Raw genomic sequence first — 17,843 nt, 5'->3', positions numbered from 1 at the left:
ATTAGATGCCAGTTATTTGACTGCAATTTCAATCATACTGGTTTAGTTGCGCATCAAGCTACATTAAATCCCTAACCTTCGACTTTACATATCATAAAAGAAATGGATAATAAATCAGACGCTCAAAACACAAGGAGCTGTTAATGGGACATTTATTAAAAAAACAAAAAACAAAAAAGGTATAGGAGAATCAGAAGGCATTAAAGGAAAAATACAGATGTCATTTACAGTTTAACTCAAAAAAAATTGTTAAACAGCAACAGTTATACACAAACATTTACACAACCTGTACAAATATTTTTCCTCCGCAAACTTGCAAGTTAAATTTCAAAATAACTTAAATAGTTTTCTACGTAAAAGTGCAAATCCATATGGATGTGATGTCTGTGAGTAAAACCATGGCGACAGAAAGGGTGCTTTGAGCTCACTGGCTGTAGGATGTCCACTTGTAAGGCAACACAAACACATTTAGCTGCGTAGTTATGATGCCTTGCACTGACCAGCAAATCAGTACTGTAATATCCCAAACAGTCCCAAACTCTGTGACGCCCTTTCTCAACCAATCGTGCCCAACCCTAAATAAAGCCACCGTTAAACATTGCAGTTCAGTCTTTGTAGTGTTCTCGGGTTCAAAGTTTGGAACGTCAGCATTACAGTATAGCAATGACAACCTGTTACATGTATGGTAGTGTTATAGGTTAGCATTAAAGTCACAGTTAACCACAGACCATTCTATACAGTCTTGAACCCCAAACACGACAGGGTTGTAGTAGTCCACAGGTTTCAGGTTTCGACAGCAAGTGTGAGTAGAGGTGAGGCGAAGGCGGCTGCTGCTGATTCTCCACAGTCACAAGGTATGAGGCGACAGAGAGTGGCAAACTGTTAATGCTGAAACTTCAAAGTCTCTACAGGCATCCTTCTCACTGGTGAGGAGGGGAGACATATTGAAAACAAAAAACTAACCCACACACGCTATTGGGCTTTACATGCTTCTGTAAAATCATGCAGCCGAGTCCAAAACAGAAAAAAGGAAAAAAACTAAAAGAAAATCACCATGAGGAGTATTACAGCATATCTGCTCATGAAGCACTGGTCACCATGGGCTCTACTGGACAGAAAACTGGAAATGTGTTTGGTAAATAAAAACGGTGTTTAGGCATTTGCAATACAAATGGGGGAAAAAAGAAGCAAGCATCGAGTCTTTGTGTGAGTTTGTGTAACATGAAGTAACTACGACTTCTGCTCGGCTCCTGCTGCAGACTGCCCTGCGCTCTCAGGCTTAAGGATCTGGTAGGTGATGAGGTACTCTGGGTAGGCCTAAAGAAAACAAAGCAGGGTGTCAGCCAATATTACACAGCACGTGTTGCTTTTTGCTAACGCTATGGCCCGAGTTCTTAATTACCTGCTCTCCTCTGTAGATGACGTACTCGGCGTAAGCTAGGCCGTTAACGCTGGGCCGCCCGATTACTGAATGATGTCCTGGGGGAGCGTGAGCCATCTTCATGGCACTGAACTGTAGGAACGACTTCCCCAAAGTCACTCGGCAGAAAAGCATTTGCCTGAGAAGTCACAACATATGAACTGAGTACAGGAACAAAACTTTGCTACAACATCTTTGTGCTGCAGTTTAATGGGTGACAGCCAAAAGTTACCTGTGGCACAGGTAGCAGGATCGGTCTTTGTGTGTTGGGCAGCCAGTGCCTCCACCGATGCCGTAGACGTATTGATTGCTTTTTGAGGAGTTCTCTGCAAAATAGATACCTGCTCCAAACATCCCTCCTATGTAGGCGTGACGCTCATCAAAGCCTTTGTGAATGATGGCATTGATAAACGGGGAGCCTGTAAGAAATTGTGGCAGGATGAAGTTACACAGTAGTCAGGTTTTCTGTTATGTCTGCTGCAGACACACAGAGCACATAGATGGTGTGACAGTGGGCGTGGTTACCGTGAAACAACATCCGCTCATTGTGATGGTTGTGGTTCTCATCTGCGATCTCCTTCTGCCTGTGGGTGTAACGTTCCCTCAGCTTCTTGTTTACCACCTTTTGAATCTGTGTGATACAGTAGGGTACATTTCAAACAGGATGCAGGGAGTTGTGTTTGTTTTACACCATAAACTAATGACTCCTCCCAAACTGCTGTAATATTGAGGTTTGTAACCCCAAAAATATACTAAATAAAGATTTTAAAAAATAGCCAACACTTGGTCAGTATTTTGCTGATAATCAAAACAGTCAAGTAAAGAGTCAGCATTCAGACCTTAATGATGTTGTATCTGCTGAAGACACCACCAGCATTGCCTCCATCTCTGTGCTCTCTGATGGTGCTCTGCATCTGTGTGACACACATGAACAACAAGATTTGTTATAAGGCACTCTGTCCAGCTATCGCTACATAATAATTTACCAGGTATTTAGAACAGCTGCATTAAAAAAGAGACACTATTTTTGGGTAAATGCAGCTTCTCAGCTCACCTCCTCCTCCACTGACTGGTACTCCTTGTCTTCTGGGGCGAGGTCTATAAGAATGGTTCCCTGGCTGGCACAGTGGAATGTCAGGTATGGGTTGCCACCTGAGAAGTGATCAAGATTCAAAGTGTAAAGATGCACACTCTCTATTAAAGTAGTACCAAAAAAAATCCCCCCAAAAGCCACTGGGTTACACCTCACCTTGTTGGCCACCCAGCAGCCTCTCAACTCCCTTGATGAGCTTGTGTCGGTGGCCATATGCATTAATCCCGATCTCCTTCAGCTCCTCATGGCCCATGTCAGCCAGCACATCCAGTGTGATCTGAGAAAAAAAGAACCCCACAACAAATTGAGACCTTTAATAATTTAATTTTGGTCAAACGTATAACCAGCGGGTTACAGGTCCAGCGTAAAAGGTGTGCTTGCTAGAAAAAGCCATTATGACCTGCTCTCTCTCAAAGATGTCCCTGAGGTGCTCCAGGCCCAGACTCTTCAGGAATTGACTTATGTTCATGTCCAGCATTGCCACTATGAAAAAAAATAAAACAACAAAACAAAAAACCCAGAAGATTTAATAAAACAAATAATTGTAACACAAGCTCCCCAATCTCTTTTATGTCCGATTTGTCTGCTTAACAAGATTTTATAAACTGAGCAGTGTTTGATATAAGGACCGCAACAAACTTACTTTCCCCTTCCTTGCGGTCAGTGCCAGTGGCTCCATCTGCCACCCCGGAGGACCCTGTAGCAGCGGCAGCAGCCAGCTCAGTGAGGGGCCCGGCAAGGTTGTCTATGCTGCTGGCAGCTGAGAGACAAGAAGGCGTGGAGGCAGGGGAGATGACAGAGGCGCTGACCACTGTGGCCTGAGGCTTAAAGCAGCTGGGCAGGGCATCCGGTGGCATGGCATCCATCAGCAGGGCTCGGATGTCATCAGCCTGCAGGAATATACAAGTTTAAAAAATTCAGCAAAGGAAACAGCCTGAGCCTTTCAACGAGCAAACATATTAAAGTACAGAATTTCATTTTATGGTGCGTTTAGTATCACAGTTATTCTTTCAGACAGGAGCCATTACCGTAGCCAGATCCAGAGCAGTCTGCCCCTCCTGGTTCTTCATGGTGGGGTCGGCTCCATGAGCCAGCAGCAACGCACAGAGCTGTGTGCGACCCTTCTGAGCTGCTTCATGGAGGGGTGTGAACGCCCATTTGTCTGTGGCATTCACACACGTGTTGTATTTGATCAGAAGGGCTGCAATATCCACATGCTGCGAGGAAGAGAGGGAACAGATCACAAGTTAAACCCTGAACTTCAAGTTAAATAAAATAACACAGTTACTGACACAGAGTTTTCAAGAGCTGATGGCAAGGTCATCATCGTATCTACAGCTACAAAACCCACAAAAATGTTTCTGTTTATGTAGCTGAGACTGACCCCGTAAGAGGCAGCATTATGAAGAGGGATAAGGCCTCCTTTGTCCTGTGCGTTGACGTCGGCCCCGTGTTCTAATAGATACTCCGCCACTTCAAGGTTGTTGTAGCCAGCTGAGAGAAGAAGAAAAAAAAAAAAAAAAAAAAAAAAAAAGAGTCAGTGCAACTTCCTTCATATGAACACACTTCGAAAAGTCTTTTTTAATGCATATTTAATTAGATGAGATTAGTCTCATTGAGCTCCACTCTTTTTACAGCTCGACATGAATAAAATGCAAAGGAAATACTGTGTAAATACAAAACACATAAGACCAACAGCCAGAAAAACAGGACATATTATGTTCCAAGTTTTTATGTCAAACAGTGTGTGAGTTAGTATTTTTACTCAGTACAAAAGTATACAAACACATCAGAAGAGCTTGTACCTGCGAGGTGAAGCGGTGTGGAGTTGCGCCCCTGTGTGTCTCTGCAGTTGATATTCTCCGGGGAGCAGAGCTTCTGGACCCGGGCCAGGCAGCCCTTCTTGGCAGCATCCAGCAGGGCGGCATCGCCCCTCAGCAGGTCCTGGATGTCCGTGTCCCCATCTTTCACCATGTCCAGCGGCATGTTGCCATCACGGTTCTTCTTGCTTGGGTCGGCTCCATGCTGAACAGAAAGGTTTAGTTGATCGATTTTATAAAAATATTTGTTGCACATGACACTGAGTGACTTTCCAGGCCAAAGTGATTCGTTTTCCTGTCAGAATCATGAGGGTGGGCGCTTACTTTGAGTAGCAGTTTGCAGATTTCATATTTTCCTTTGGCCGCAGCCTCGTGAAGAGGGGTGAACTTCCAAAGGTCGGCCACGTTCACTGAAGCTCCATGTCTGACCAGCAACTCGGCCACTTCATAGTGACCATAGGAGCACGCATTGTGGAGGGGAACAAGACCACTGAAGGAGGAAAACCGGCAGAAAAAAAGATCACATTTAAGAGGGAAGAAAATGTGTTTAAAGTACTGATAATTACGGCTTAAAAGGCTTTAAACATGATAACTTCTGATGTCTTTTATGACATTTTTAGTGAACTAACAGACTGTAAGATGGTAGTTTAAGAACTCACCCCTTGTCTTTGGCGTGAACGTCAGCTCCATGGTGTAGCAGGTATTCAACAACAGCCACTCGATTGTAACCGGCCGCAAAGTGCAGAGGAGTGGAGTGGCGCCCCTCCAAGTCCCGACAGTTTACGTTCTGGGGGGTGCAAAGTTGCTGCCAAACGTACATTTTCTAATTAGCCAAGTTTACAAGACATTACATTTTATATCACTGCTACTAGTGAGCATGTGGAACTGATGTGCTACAAATTTTACAAGTGTACAATAAAGATTTTATCACAGTAATAAGTCTCTGTGAAACTCATCATGAATGATCAGGCAGAAGAATCAGTGAACTTACTTGCACTGTATCCAGATCTCCTGCTTTGGCCGCCTCCAGAAACCTGTAGTCCACGTCAGAGTTACGTGTGGGAACATTTTCTGGAAAAGAGAAAGAAAAAAAAAAAAGCTGTCAAAGAAGGACTCACATACACCATGTGATGATCAAGAAAAATAGTGTTTTTTCCATTTTCTTGAAAGTTAGAAGTGCGGTAATCACCGTTGAGGATCTGTTGCACAGCTTCGTTGCCCATCTGAGCAGCGGTGAAGCCCTGCAGAGACACAATGGAGGGGTCGGCCCCGTAACTCAGCAGCAGCTTGCAGGTCTGGATGTGACCAGCCAGCGCCGCTCTATGAAGAGCTGTCTGACCCAGAGTGTCCACAGCATTGACCTGGAGTCAGAACGAAAGAGGTTTCTAAGTTTCATACCAACAACTCTCCCAAAGACCACATTTTTTCAAAAAGGAAATGCAAAAGCACACCTTTGCTCCATGTTTCTGCAGCACCTCAAGGATATCATTGTGAGCTCTCTCGGCAGCGACGTGCAACGGGGTCATGAAGCTAAAAGACGTCACAGATGAGAACATGTCACCATTATCACTCTTTAGTGCTGAATCAGCAGCTTTTCGTTTTTTTAAAATGTTTTACATCACGGTCTCACGTCTTTGCGGCACTTTAATGTGTTTTTACTTGCAACACATTTTTTTGCAATTATGATGTCACATCTTAGACCACAGAGATTAAGTTGCTTAATTTGGAATAAAATGCTTATTATAATTATTATTATTATATCAGCTACATTCATTACCTTTAAGATGAACTCCTAGTTTATTTGCTTCTTACTTTTAAAAATACAATCTAAAAACTTTTTGTTGTTAACTTACTCTTTGTTCTTCTCATTGATGTTGGCACCTTTACGCAGCAACAACTCGGTCACCTGCTTTCTCTTAGGGTGGGGTGAAGCCACAGCACAGTGCTGAAATACACATTAACATTATATTAGTGCCGAGCTTCATCTTCATTATGCAGAATTATGCAAAGAACTGCTGGTAGCACAATGAGAGAGAGAGAGACAGGCATGTTAAGAGAAACTACTGGCAAGCTCCATAGACTTGATTCTGACCAGAGCTGTTTCGTTGGTCTGAGGATGTTTGAAGCTGATAATTTCCAGAGCCAGCGTCTTCTTCACTTTGGCCACGTCCGCCTCCCTGGCTGCCTGCAGCAATGAGTGACCTTTGAACTCATCTAAAAAGAGATGTGGAAATGACAAATTAGGTATGGTCTAATGATTTGGGTTTCTAAGTACATGAAAGCTAATCTTTGTGGAAAAAAATGCCTGCTGATGAAGCCTTTTAGGTGGCTTAGCGAGAACTCACAGGTAAGCCTTTCTTTCAGCTCTGGAGTCGGAGCCATGTCCACAGCACTCTTGCTGTGGCAGTTTAGGAGGGTGGGGTCAGCCCCGTGGCTTAGCAGCAAGGAACAAACCTCCACTCGGTTCTTGGATGCTGCCTCGTGGAGGGGAGTGAACTGCCACAGGTCCATGGCATTCACACAGGCTCCATGCTGCAGAGAGAAACAGCACAAAACGTGTACAGGAGAAGGAAGAAACATTTGTTTCATCACATCAGTATCTGACATAACAAAATGTAATTAGTGTCTGATTACAATTCCTAGCACTACGTTATTTCCTAGTTATAACTCATGACATGATTTTACAAAGCGAAACGAGTTACACTTATTCATTGCTCAATAACATTTCAACCAACCCAGAGTCCTAAAAGCACAAGCTCATCAAATAAGAAATCGTGTCTTACTTTAAGCAGAAGCTCGGTGACCTCGTAGTGACCGTAGGAGCAGGCGTTGTGAAGAGGAACCAGACCACTGCCGGACAACACACTCTGGTTAGTGTCGTGACTTATACTTAAAAGGACAAAAGAGAGAAGAGAAAAAAAAGCCTCACCCTTTGTCCTTGGCGTGAACATCAGCCCCATGCTGAAGGAGGAGCTGAACGATGCGGACCCGGTTGTACCCAGCAGCCAGGTGCAGCGGTGTAGACTGCAAGAGAAAGAAAGCCTGTTAACATCGTTCGTGGGCCGGGTCGGTGCATACTGCCTTTGATGGCCACATGAGCGAGCGGCTGATTAAGGCCAAAAGCAATTGTGCTAGAGCAGGCTATGCTCGGTGAGTTGCAGATGAATGGCGGACATCGTGATGCAGAGTCAATGAGTTTGTGGGGAAAATTCAACAACAAAATTCAGTTGCTGTTGTTACTATGTCTGACCTGAGCGACGACGAGCAACTTTAACCTCACTAGTCATCTAACTCGATTTCCAATTGATAAGATCACAAAAAAATAAATCTTTTAGGTCTTAGTACTTCGAAAATAGGTTTGATGCAGTAAGCTGAGGAGTAGTAAAGTCCAAAAGGCTGCTTGTGAATTATGGTTAGGATACAATATCTGACTTACTTTCCAATTCCAGTTATAAAATAATTAACAAATAAATAAAAAGAAAAAAACAATAGAGACATACAAAAATGCTTCCAATTTTAATTTCTATTAATTTTTCAATTACCTGTGTATAAAAACAATCATTCAATACTAGCTATTGAGTAAATAAAATTATATTGAATCCCAACCATAATAGGATGCAGTGAAGCTACAATAAGCAGGCTGAGAAAAAACAAAAAATCAAATAGCCTAATTTCAGCCAAGAAAAATGAGAATTAGTATAAGCAAAGCTGCAAATCCCATTTCAATTGCATTTGTTCACTGTTCAAAAATCTGGCTCAGGTCAAGCTCACAATGAAAAGAAGGGACATTGTTTCATTTCAATCCATGCAGTGATGTTAATATAAAAATGCAGAAATGTAAGACTATTAAGTGACAGTGAAAAAAAACAAAAAACAGCTCTGAATAATGAGAGTTGAATCATGGAGGCTTCATTCAGTTTGGGATGACACAAGCAATTTAGAAGCAATCAACATGGAGGGAAGAGCATAGCACTAGAATGGCAGGTTAAGTTTAGACCATTCATTACTGCATACCAACTAATCCAACAAGGACATGTGAAGTATACACAAGTTACAATGACACAAATTCAAGATTCGATTGACAAACAAAGTGCAGAGGGGCAGGCCTTCAGGCATGCATGAATTATCACCATCATCAAAAACAAAATTAATGAAAAGATAAATCAGACACTGATTTATGTGCAAGTGATCGAAAGCTGGAGAAGTGTGGGTGAGTGTGCAGAGGAGAGAGGACAGACGCTGAAGTAGGCAGGCAGTGGGCATTTTGTGCTCCTCTCCAAATCCAAAAAGATGAGTCGTCACCATGACACCAACCCAGTTCAGTCGCTCACTCACATTCACGCACACACAACAGAGGAGCATCAGGGTAGGATAAATGAGTGACCCGTACACCCAGGTCCATGATGTGCAATTAACAAGTGACAGCCAGCTTATTGGTCAAATAAAAACGATGGATTAAAAATAAAAGAATAAAAACAAAAAACAAACAAAAAAGATCACAACAGTGCATCAATTAAGTGGCCGTTATCAAGGTCAACTTACCAGCATTTTTTGTGATGTTGACTGATCGACAAATGTTGCCAGAGTCACACGGAAAACAAAATGAAACAAAAATTACAAAATGACAGTGTCTTTTCACAGCAATTTCTCTCTCTCCCTTAAAGTCAGTGAAACATAAAGCGCAGTAAGACAATAACCACTGTTTGATCCGTCAAAGACGGTGTGAGATTAAATGTGACACGGGGCCAGAGAGGGTAAGTAGCTGGAGGATGCAGTGGAGACTGCTCCTCCTCTTCTTAGGTCTGCTTAAATTCCAGACCACATCTCCAAAGTGGCTTACAGACCTAGATCATGCAAACATCAATTCTACTGCAAAGAGGTAACACTTTAATTTCTGATGGAAAAAAATACAGTTAGAAGTGAATGACATGTGCTGAAAAACTGTTAGCAACAATGAGTTTTCATGGAATAATGAAGGTAGTAGTTATGTTTTGTTTTAAGCTGGTTAGAGAAATAAACACATTTATTCAGGATAAGAAAGCTAATCATTCAATAATTTGAAAATAATGCATGAGGGACCAACCCCACCCCCCCTCCCAAAGAAAAGAAAAAAGAAACACACACACACACACAAACAGTAGGAGTAAATGCTCCTGTTCATAGGGATGCAATGGAAACAAGATCCCTCACCTAAATCAGCCATGATAAACAGTGTGTAAAGTCTAAAAGAGGAGTGCCAGCTGTGTTTGTACCATTACACATGTAGTTCCCTCAACCACAAAGAGGAAGACAAAAAACAAAACAAACAAAATTAACAGGAGGAAACCTGCATGGTGATCTAAACACTGCTTACAGTGTAATCACGTCCCACTAACAAAGACTAAGAACTGAAAATGACACAGAAATAAACTGTGCAGAATACATTAAGCCTAGTTCTTTGATCTGACCAGATGTGCTTCCACAGAAAATAGATTTCACAACTGACCAAACATGCTGGAAAAATATAGTTTTGGGGGTTTTTCGTGTAAATTTATGTCTACTTTAGCTTCAAGAGAATGTATACAGAATCAACTAGCCTGATAAACTGGGTTGAAATAGTGCTTTTAGTGGTTTCCTTGAAAAAGGCTGGACAATTAAAAGCCAAGTTGAAGAAAACTGATGCTGTTAAAATGAGGATGATTTCACAGCAGCAAATGGATTGTGGATGGTCTCATGAGAGTCACGCATGCATGATTAGAGAATAAGAAATGTCTAAAACAGGTATTTTCAAATTAAGATGGCCCCAACATAAATCCTCTATAGAAACACCATTCAAACTAATTCAGACTCCTTTAAACACATGCTGACTGAATTAAAAAACAAACGAACAAAAAAAACACAACGTGCATTTTCCCCCTCAAAATCTGAAGTTTTGGAAACACACTAGTAAATGTGTATGTATGTATTTGGTGTAATGTGCTACTTGTGGCTCATTTACCTTGCGACCATCGCTGGCGTGACAGTTGACATTTAATGGAGTCAGCAGTGCCATCAGTTTTTCTTCATTTCCACTCCTGTAATTAGATGGTTGAAAAGACTCAGATGTTGTTAAATCAAAATAAATTGATGGAAACTAGCAACTAAGACGAGGTCAATTAAAGTCAGATTAAAATGATATCACATGCAATCATTTTTCTCCTCCTTCATATGTTTTAACTCTTAAATGTGCTTACAGAATCACAGGACACACCAGCATCGTTTCTATAACTGCAGTTTACCCAAGAACTTCATGTCATCAACTATTGACACACTCACCTTGCTGCTTCCAAAAGTTCATCCTTCTTGTATTCACCTGGAACAAGAAAAACTCTCAGATTAGAGAAACGTGTGAAACACTTATACATAAATATTGGCATGTGACTTAACTTTACATAGCATTTATTGCTTATGTTTGTTTGGCACATTAACCGAGACTGACCAGTGAGAACCGCCTTAGCTGAAGGGTCAGCCAGATCCAGAGCAGACTTGCCATCGGTGTTGCGGATGTTAGGATCAGCTCCGTGTTGCAGTAACACTGCAAAAGATAAGATGAAATAAACAAAAACTTGCATTTTAACGTTCCTTTTTTGTGTTACTCAGAATGCTGTGCATATTAATAAAGAGGAAGGCTGGTTAAACAGCATAGATAATAATAAAAGACACAAAGTTGAAAACAGTGTTCAAGCTGGCACCACCTCTATATTTTAAAGAGCCCCAGGGGAGAACGCCACCTCGCACAATGAATGCTCCAGCTCATCAGACGTTTGCACATACACTCAAAGAACTAGAATGACATCAGTCTTGTATTCATCTGGATGAAAATGAGCGCTTAGATTAGAGCCTGGCATGCAAAACACTTCACATAAATGTTTGCAGTGGATATAACTTTCCATGGGCAATTACAGTCTCTGTTTGTTTGGCAAGTTAAGTGCTGAGAATGAACCCGGCTGATTTATCAAGTAGAACCTCAGTTATTTCCACACAGGCACATTTTATTTATACAAATAATCCAAAGACTGAGGCTTAGGATGGCTCATAATGCCAGTTCAAACTAGGGCTGGGCCATATTATATCATTCACGGTAATACCAGTATGTTAGGCAACGATAGGAAAATGAAATATCGCGATAGAATATGAGTAAAACGCGCATGCGCAGTGCCCTTGTTTTCATACGCACATGGCCGATTGTTGAGCGAAACAGATGAACCAGAATTGGTTTGTAAAAATGGTGCAACTTCAGTGATGTGGAACTGGTTTGGTGTTTGTCCGTCAGATACATGACAAAGCACCTTTTTTGCAGAACATGCAAGCGGCCGTCGTTATTGTCGGACTAAGATGCTTAAATCTGGGAGTAATCTGGGTCCCAAACTCCGTATTCTTCAGGTCAAAGAACACTGCAGCATCACTTAGAGTTAAAAACTGTCTAAATTCTTTCATCTTTAATAAAACGATCAGCATTGCTGCTTTACCAGGTGTAACTATGAAGTCTAACTTCCAGGCATCCATGAAAACAAAATTTATTACATTTAACGGAGTTAGAAGTTAGCAGGAAGCTAGCGGAAGTTAGCTCGCTAGTTTCGCTAGTTGCCTAAGCATGATATTGCATGTTCTGACTGAGAGATTTCTGAAAAATTCAAACGTACAGCTCTGCTATCACTTCCAACATAAATGAAGACCGGAAACTAAACAGCAGTGACGTTTGTAGGGTTACTGAAGTTGGGCTAGCTGGTATATAATGATGTGCTACGTGATCGCTAGCGACACAGCTATGTTAGCATAAACAGTGAAGCTGGAGGACGAACACTAACACTTTTACACTTATAAAAGTTAACGTTAAGGTTCCTGATAGTTGGAGACAAATGCAATCGCATGGCAGGGTGCTGTAAACGGACCAAACTTCAGTCAGGAGAACAACTGAGATAATCCATCCACAATACAAGGTTAGTCATTAATATACTGCAACATGGGAATAGAGCAGCTGCCAGAGAATTCAACATTAATGAATCAATGGTACAGAAGTGGAGGAAGCAAGAATGAGTTTAATAAAGTTTGATTTATCTGACTGCTTTGTTTCGCTTAATGTGCCTTATAATCCCATGCACCTTATGGTCCGAAAAATACGTACTGCACACTGCAGTTTAATGTTGCAAAGCACCTCTTTTTAACTTCAGTGGATATTATACATGGTTATGCTCAGGATATGTCAGCCCATTTCTACTGGAAATGCCTTTTGGTTAAACTTTCAGCAAGGAATTTGCATTTGCACTGTTACATTTTTATAAAGCTTTAATGTACATAAAAACCAGCTTCTTGTTTAAGTGAAAATAAATGGAAGGTTGTCTTTTTGCGCTAGTAATGTTGTGGAGTTGTATTTTGTCTCGCATCAATTATATCGTCAGTTATATCGTTATCGCAAATTTTCAAATATATATCGTGATAAATATTTTTGGCCATATCGCCCTAGTTCAAACTGTTTCTTTACTCTTGAAATGAGTCCACAAGATGTACTTCTACATGGCAGCCATCCCTGCATAGGCAAATGTTTATGTAAATTAACAAATAAAAAGGTTATATAGGCTATAGAAATTTGATAGGGGAAAAAAAAAAAACACTAAGGCATTTGTTTGTGTGTCACCCCAGTGTAAGTAATGTTTTCAGCCTGCTCTGGCTGTTTTTCCTGTCTCACACACATATTTATTAAGTTTTTCACTCCCACACATACACAATTCCATATTTGCCTAACCGTAGATATAAACGGCTAGCATCCTTACCAATGCACACATCTATCTTTCCCTTGATGGCAGCCTCATGTAACGGAGTGTAGTTCCAGTTGTCTCTGGCATTTGGATCTGCGCCTTGACACAAGAGGAGGCTGACGACTTCTGCGTGTCCAAAAGAGCAGGCATTATGCAGGGGGATGAGACCTCCATCATCCCTAGCGTGAACATTGGCCCCAGTCTGCAGAAGGTGCTCCACAACATCTTTTCTACCAAAGCCTGAAAGAAGCACGTGCGTTGAGTTTTTCCATCTATATTACATTAAGCGTTTTGCATAAGTATCCTGCTAACATTAATAGCTTTTAGCCATTCACAGGAAATATCCCAACAAAAACAACACTTTATAACTATATTAAAATATAAATACTCTTTATACGATTAAGCATCCGTATAGATACACAAACTTCTTACCTATAATAATTGCAGAGGTGTTGTATTTAATTTAGGGCTTGGGAACTTAGCAAACAACATACACGTAGTAGCATACTGTTAGTTTTTGTTGCAGTTCATGCTAACGTACGGTTATCCTAACTAAAAGATACGACGGTTTGCGTTTCCTAGCTAAATGTTATTAGCGGCACAGCTTATAAAACAGTTATAAAACGACAGCTTAAAATTATAGTTACATTTTAAGGAATATATAAGAAAGATAAATGTAAATAAAATGTTAGCGCTAGCACTAAACAAGTCAAGCAAAACACATTATCTAGCTAGCCGCCCGCAGTATGTTAGCTAATAACAAGATGCTGTTGCTACTTCATTAGCTCGTTACCCGCAGCGAAATGAAGGGGGGTTGATTTTCGACCAGCCATGTCCTTCGCGTTTACATTCACCGAATCCACAAGTCTCTTTACTCTGGATACGTCTCCATTACGACAGGCCTCGAACAACTCCCTGAACGCCCCACCGATGCCGCTGCTGCCGTCGGTGGGACTGGCAGCTCCAGAGCCAGGGCTCGAAACGCTGCTGCTACCTCCGCCAGAGGTTGTCGTGGTGGAGCTCGCACTGCTCGCTAAGGCCGGGGCTGGTAGGTCTGGGGAGGCCAAAGCCATTTCAATCCCTCCGCTGCACTCCCTCTCATTCTCCGAAGGTCCGACGGCCGAGGTCAGCAAAGCCATCGGCGGAGAGCCCGGAGGAGCGCCAGAAAGAGAGCCGTTTCTCGGCGGAGACTGTAAAGTATTTTGCTGTTGTTGCTGCTGCGATGAACGTCGAGACACCGCCATTACAGCAGCTCTCAGGCGATAATAAAAGCAGTTCCTCCTTCTTTCCGGTGAAAGTGGTCGTGTTTCCTGTCAGCTGTTTTCTTAGTGGAGCCTGGCAGTGGACCCCCTCCCCCTCTCCGACTTAAACTTACTATAATGCATTGCAAAACACATTAAAAAAATATCGTCTTTAGGTATTACATTGCTTTATTGCCTTATTTAAAATTGATTATTTAATTTAAAAGAACGTACTAAAAGACTGAAAATAGGTTTGTGAGATTTGGGGGGAGAATTTTTTTAAATAGTTTTTTTTTATGTGAAATATATATTTTATATTTCACAGTGCAATAAACAATTAATAATAAAAAATAATAAACGAACTTTAAAAAAAAGAATTAATTGCTTTGGGGGGCTTATGCCTGGGGCGGCAGAGATAATTAAAAAAAATTCTCAAGTAATTCTCAATTGTTCCACTGGCAGACTTCTTTTCCGTACAATAAACCGCAAAAAAAACTGAAGGGTTTTCATAATGTTTAAGTATAATATGACATCAGATATGGCAGCTTTTGTTCTTGATGTTTGTTTTTTGATCTTTGGTTCATCTATGTTGACCCGGAGGTCCCGGTCAACACAGGTGCACTGCACTTTGAGCTTTTCCAAAAAAAGATCAATAAGAAAAACTACCACAGACCTTCCACGGCACAAGAAAGACTGAGCGGACTGGCAGTAATTAGTATTAACAATAAAGTTGGCCATCAGATTTCTTGCAGTGATGTAATGATTTTCCTTCTAGAAAAGCTTGAAAACAAAAATGCTAAGAGGACGGAGTGTTGAGGAAAACCAAAAAAGTCAAAAGTCTGGATTCCAATCATTCATTTTCAAATGTAGTTCTTCTTATTTTTACCAAAGTGTTTAGACATGTTTACATAGTTTTCAGAACAAATTTATACATCTTGTTCCCTTGTTTCACCTACGTCTATGAATTTACAATACTGAAGTATTTCTCTGATATATTTTTTATTATATTTAGTAGTTAGAACTTAAAACATTAACTAGGGACTGTTTAATTGAAGGGATTTAAATTTTATTTCTATTTTTATGGCACTTTGTTGTTGCACACTGCTCTTACACTTTATTTAAAACTAGAAATAATAAAGCAGTTGATGTGTTTCAGCCTGTAACGTTTAGTGTCTGTTGGTACTTCATCACTTTGAATAAGTGTAAGTCAACACCAGGCCCCACTTTCAGTCTTTCCATTTCTCCTTTCCAAACACATGAATAACAGTCCATTATTTTCACCGTTAAACACTAAAATATTCTTGACTTTTTTAATAAACAAATTAAACGACAGCCAGCATCCCAGTTATTTCAAACTTTAAAAAAAATCTCCATCCCCGTGTGGAAAAGTTTCACCTTTGCTAACTGCATGCTAAAGGAAGTAAAGATATTTTCCAACTTAAAATCTCAATTATTTTCCAAACTCATTTCAACCAATTTTTTAATTTTAATTGTACCTTATGTTCATGTAGGACTTTCATCACTGCTGACAACAAGTGATTTCTTTGTGTAAAACCAGGCAGTTATGCAATTGGTCAGAAATGATCTGTCCCATAGACAGGGATGCAGGTGCCCAGCTACGAGCTGGTTTAATAATACTAAGCTAAAGAAGAAAAGGAACTCACTGTAGTTCTCACAGCTCAGGACAAGCAGACACCTGATGTTGAGTGACTGAATGGAACTAAAGCAAGAATTCATGATGATGACAAAACTCTGCATATGCAGTCAGGAGACTGATGACCTGTGAAATGAACTGTTAGAAATGTGCAGATATGTGTAAACATTGATCAACATTTAACATCCAGCATGGAGCAAAACTTCTGACCGACATCTATGAGAACCTTTAATCTCGTCATCTTTGTAGTGAAATATGACTCATTAAACCTTTCCATGTATTTTATCCACAGTGAAAACTATTCACTTTGCTGGACCCCAAAATCACATGTGTTCAATTCATTTCATTAGATACTAGCAATACTATTAAATTGGACCTCATTACTATCATATAGCAATTAATGTGAAACTGAGTCATATCATAATCTATATATGTAATATGTTTTTGCCTGAATCTTCCACCACAAACAGAAAGAGGACATGTGAGCTGCTGTCTGAGTAACAATGCAAATACACACCAGAAATTGTTTAGTAAAGACAAATTTAATAAATGAAAGCTGGTGAGAGGGCCTTCAGTGCATCCATCCATCCATCTCTTCTGCTTATCTGGTTCAAGGTTGGAGCCATCCCAGCTGTTATGGGGTCAGAGGCAGGGGCAAAACCTGGACAGGTGGTCAGTCTAACACAGAGAAACACACAACCATTCACACTCACATTCAACCTAACTGCATCGCTCTGGACTGTGGGAAGAAGCTGGAGTACCTGAAGGGATCCACAAAGGCACGAGGACTCTCTTGCTCTCAGGTCACTGCCGTTCACGCTGCTCTGAACACTCTCAGTTGTCTTTGGAACAAATAACACCAAATGAGAGTGAATCACTTCAGAACAACAGGAACACTCCTGGTTATTGTGAGCAAACGTCATAACAAGATGAATATATTTACCATTTTAATGAGGGAGAATCTTCTGTGTGGAGTTTCTTCTCAGCGTGACTCTTTTTCCTGACTTTTAGAAACAAGAGGCAGAAAAGAAAGAATAAAAGTTAAAACCTTGACAATTTTCTATATTTTAGGACAGAATTTTAGAAACAACCTTAAACACTATTTACTACTTACCACTTTGTTCAGGCTTGCTGGTGTTCGACATGCTTCACTTTATATTAAATCCTGAAGCGCTTCCTCAGTGGAGTCGGGCTCTGGATGCTGTTGTCTTCCTCTTAGCACCCTTTGCCGACGTCTTCAGAAAACGGCAGAGAACCGACATGAGAACTCTGCCGTCTGCGCTGTAGTCTGTTACTCTCCAGCGGTTCGTCATCAGTGTCCTCTGTTTGGTAAACGGTGGAGATGACTCTGGTGGGGAATGTAGTGAAGAGAAAAGAGTTTCCAATTGCTTTATTTTTGTTTCTCACTTTAGTCACAGATCATCTTAGATGAACACCTGGAGCACCAGGAAAGACATTGCAAGCTGTACCTCCTTGTATCTGGAACCAGCAGGGAGGCCATTAACATATACTACCTTGTGATGGATAAGAAGCTCATCCCCTTCCAGGAAACCACATCATTCGTAGCCATTGATGAACGCTTTAAACATTACTGTTTTCAGTTTATGAAAACAGATGATGCTCCAACAAACTTTTAGTTGAAGTTTTAAAGTGAATGAAAATAATTGTTAAAAATAAATTCTTAAAGTAAATTCAAGAACAGCAGCTAAGACCCAAATTAATATGCAGTGTTACTGCCCATTGAGGTCATTGCAGCATGCACTTTGTGTGGTTTTGACTTTTGTTATGAGTCATTTATGGCTAAAGAATCCTTGTGTAACGCAATCTGTACTTACACCAAA

General features: G+C 40.8%; 1 protein-coding gene and 1 long non-coding RNA gene across 3 annotated transcripts; both read right to left on the bottom strand.

The window, feature by feature from the left end:
* Window positions 1-135: 135 nt before the first annotated feature.
* On the bottom strand, window positions 136-14,409 carry LOC101478239 (poly [ADP-ribose] polymerase tankyrase-1). 2 transcript variants are annotated; one of them, XM_012921146.4, is made up of 28 exons: window positions 13,901-14,409; window positions 13,123-13,347; window positions 10,791-10,886; window positions 10,628-10,664; window positions 10,311-10,386; window positions 8,876-8,896; window positions 7,263-7,357; window positions 7,117-7,183; window positions 6,679-6,865; window positions 6,426-6,547; window positions 6,187-6,278; window positions 5,785-5,863; window positions 5,523-5,694; window positions 5,325-5,404; window positions 4,993-5,138; window positions 4,658-4,823; window positions 4,319-4,538; window positions 3,898-4,007; window positions 3,542-3,730; window positions 3,157-3,403; window positions 2,914-2,996; window positions 2,670-2,790; window positions 2,475-2,572; window positions 2,260-2,334; window positions 1,946-2,051; window positions 1,653-1,839; window positions 1,403-1,559; window positions 136-1,317 (listed from the first exon to the last, which is right to left on the bottom strand). In XM_012921146.4, exons 1-28 carry the CDS (start codon window positions 14,349-14,351, stop codon window positions 1,231-1,233), a joined length of 3,792 nt encoding a protein of 1,263 aa, XP_012776600.1. In that variant the 5' UTR covers window positions 14,352-14,409; the 3' UTR covers window positions 136-1,230. The 2 variants fall into 2 exon arrangements, with proteins under 2 accessions (XP_012776600.1, XP_004558603.1); XM_004558546.4 differs by lacking the exon at window positions 8,876-8,896.
* Window positions 14,410-16,533: 2,124 nt separating this feature from the next.
* On the bottom strand, window positions 16,534-17,194 carry LOC143421325 (uncharacterized). The gene is made up of 4 exons (XR_013100947.1): window positions 17,117-17,194; window positions 16,946-17,006; window positions 16,764-16,844; window positions 16,534-16,680 (listed from the first exon to the last, which is right to left on the bottom strand). It is a non-coding gene; the product is annotated as an uncharacterized LOC143421325 (long non-coding RNA).
* Window positions 17,195-17,843: the final 649 nt, after the last annotated feature.

The sequence above is a fragment of the Maylandia zebra genome, linkage group LG12 (genome assembly GCF_041146795.1).
Source record: "Maylandia zebra isolate NMK-2024a linkage group LG12, Mzebra_GT3a, whole genome shotgun sequence".
Lineage (NCBI taxonomy): Eukaryota > Metazoa > Chordata > Actinopteri > Cichliformes > Cichlidae > Maylandia > Maylandia zebra.
The sequence above is the reverse complement of the archived record's forward strand: the minus strand, read 5'-3'. Positions and strand labels throughout refer to the sequence as shown.

What these genes read in the sequence shown, in the direction of transcription:
- LOC101478239 (XM_012921146.4), bottom strand. Translation starts at nt 14,351, where the DNA reads ATGGCGGTGTCTCGACGTTCATCGCAGCAGCAACAACAGCAAAATACT. An exon ending in GAACTTTTGGAAGCAGCAAG is followed by an intron (nt 10,387 to 10,627) that starts GTGAGTGTGTCA and finishes ATCTAATTACAG; the next exon opens with GAGTGGAAATGAAGAAAAAC. An exon ending in CTGCTCTGGATCTGGCTACG is followed by an intron (nt 3,404 to 3,541) that starts GTAATGGCTCCT and finishes ATATTCCTGCAG; the next exon opens with GCTGATGACATCCGAGCCCT.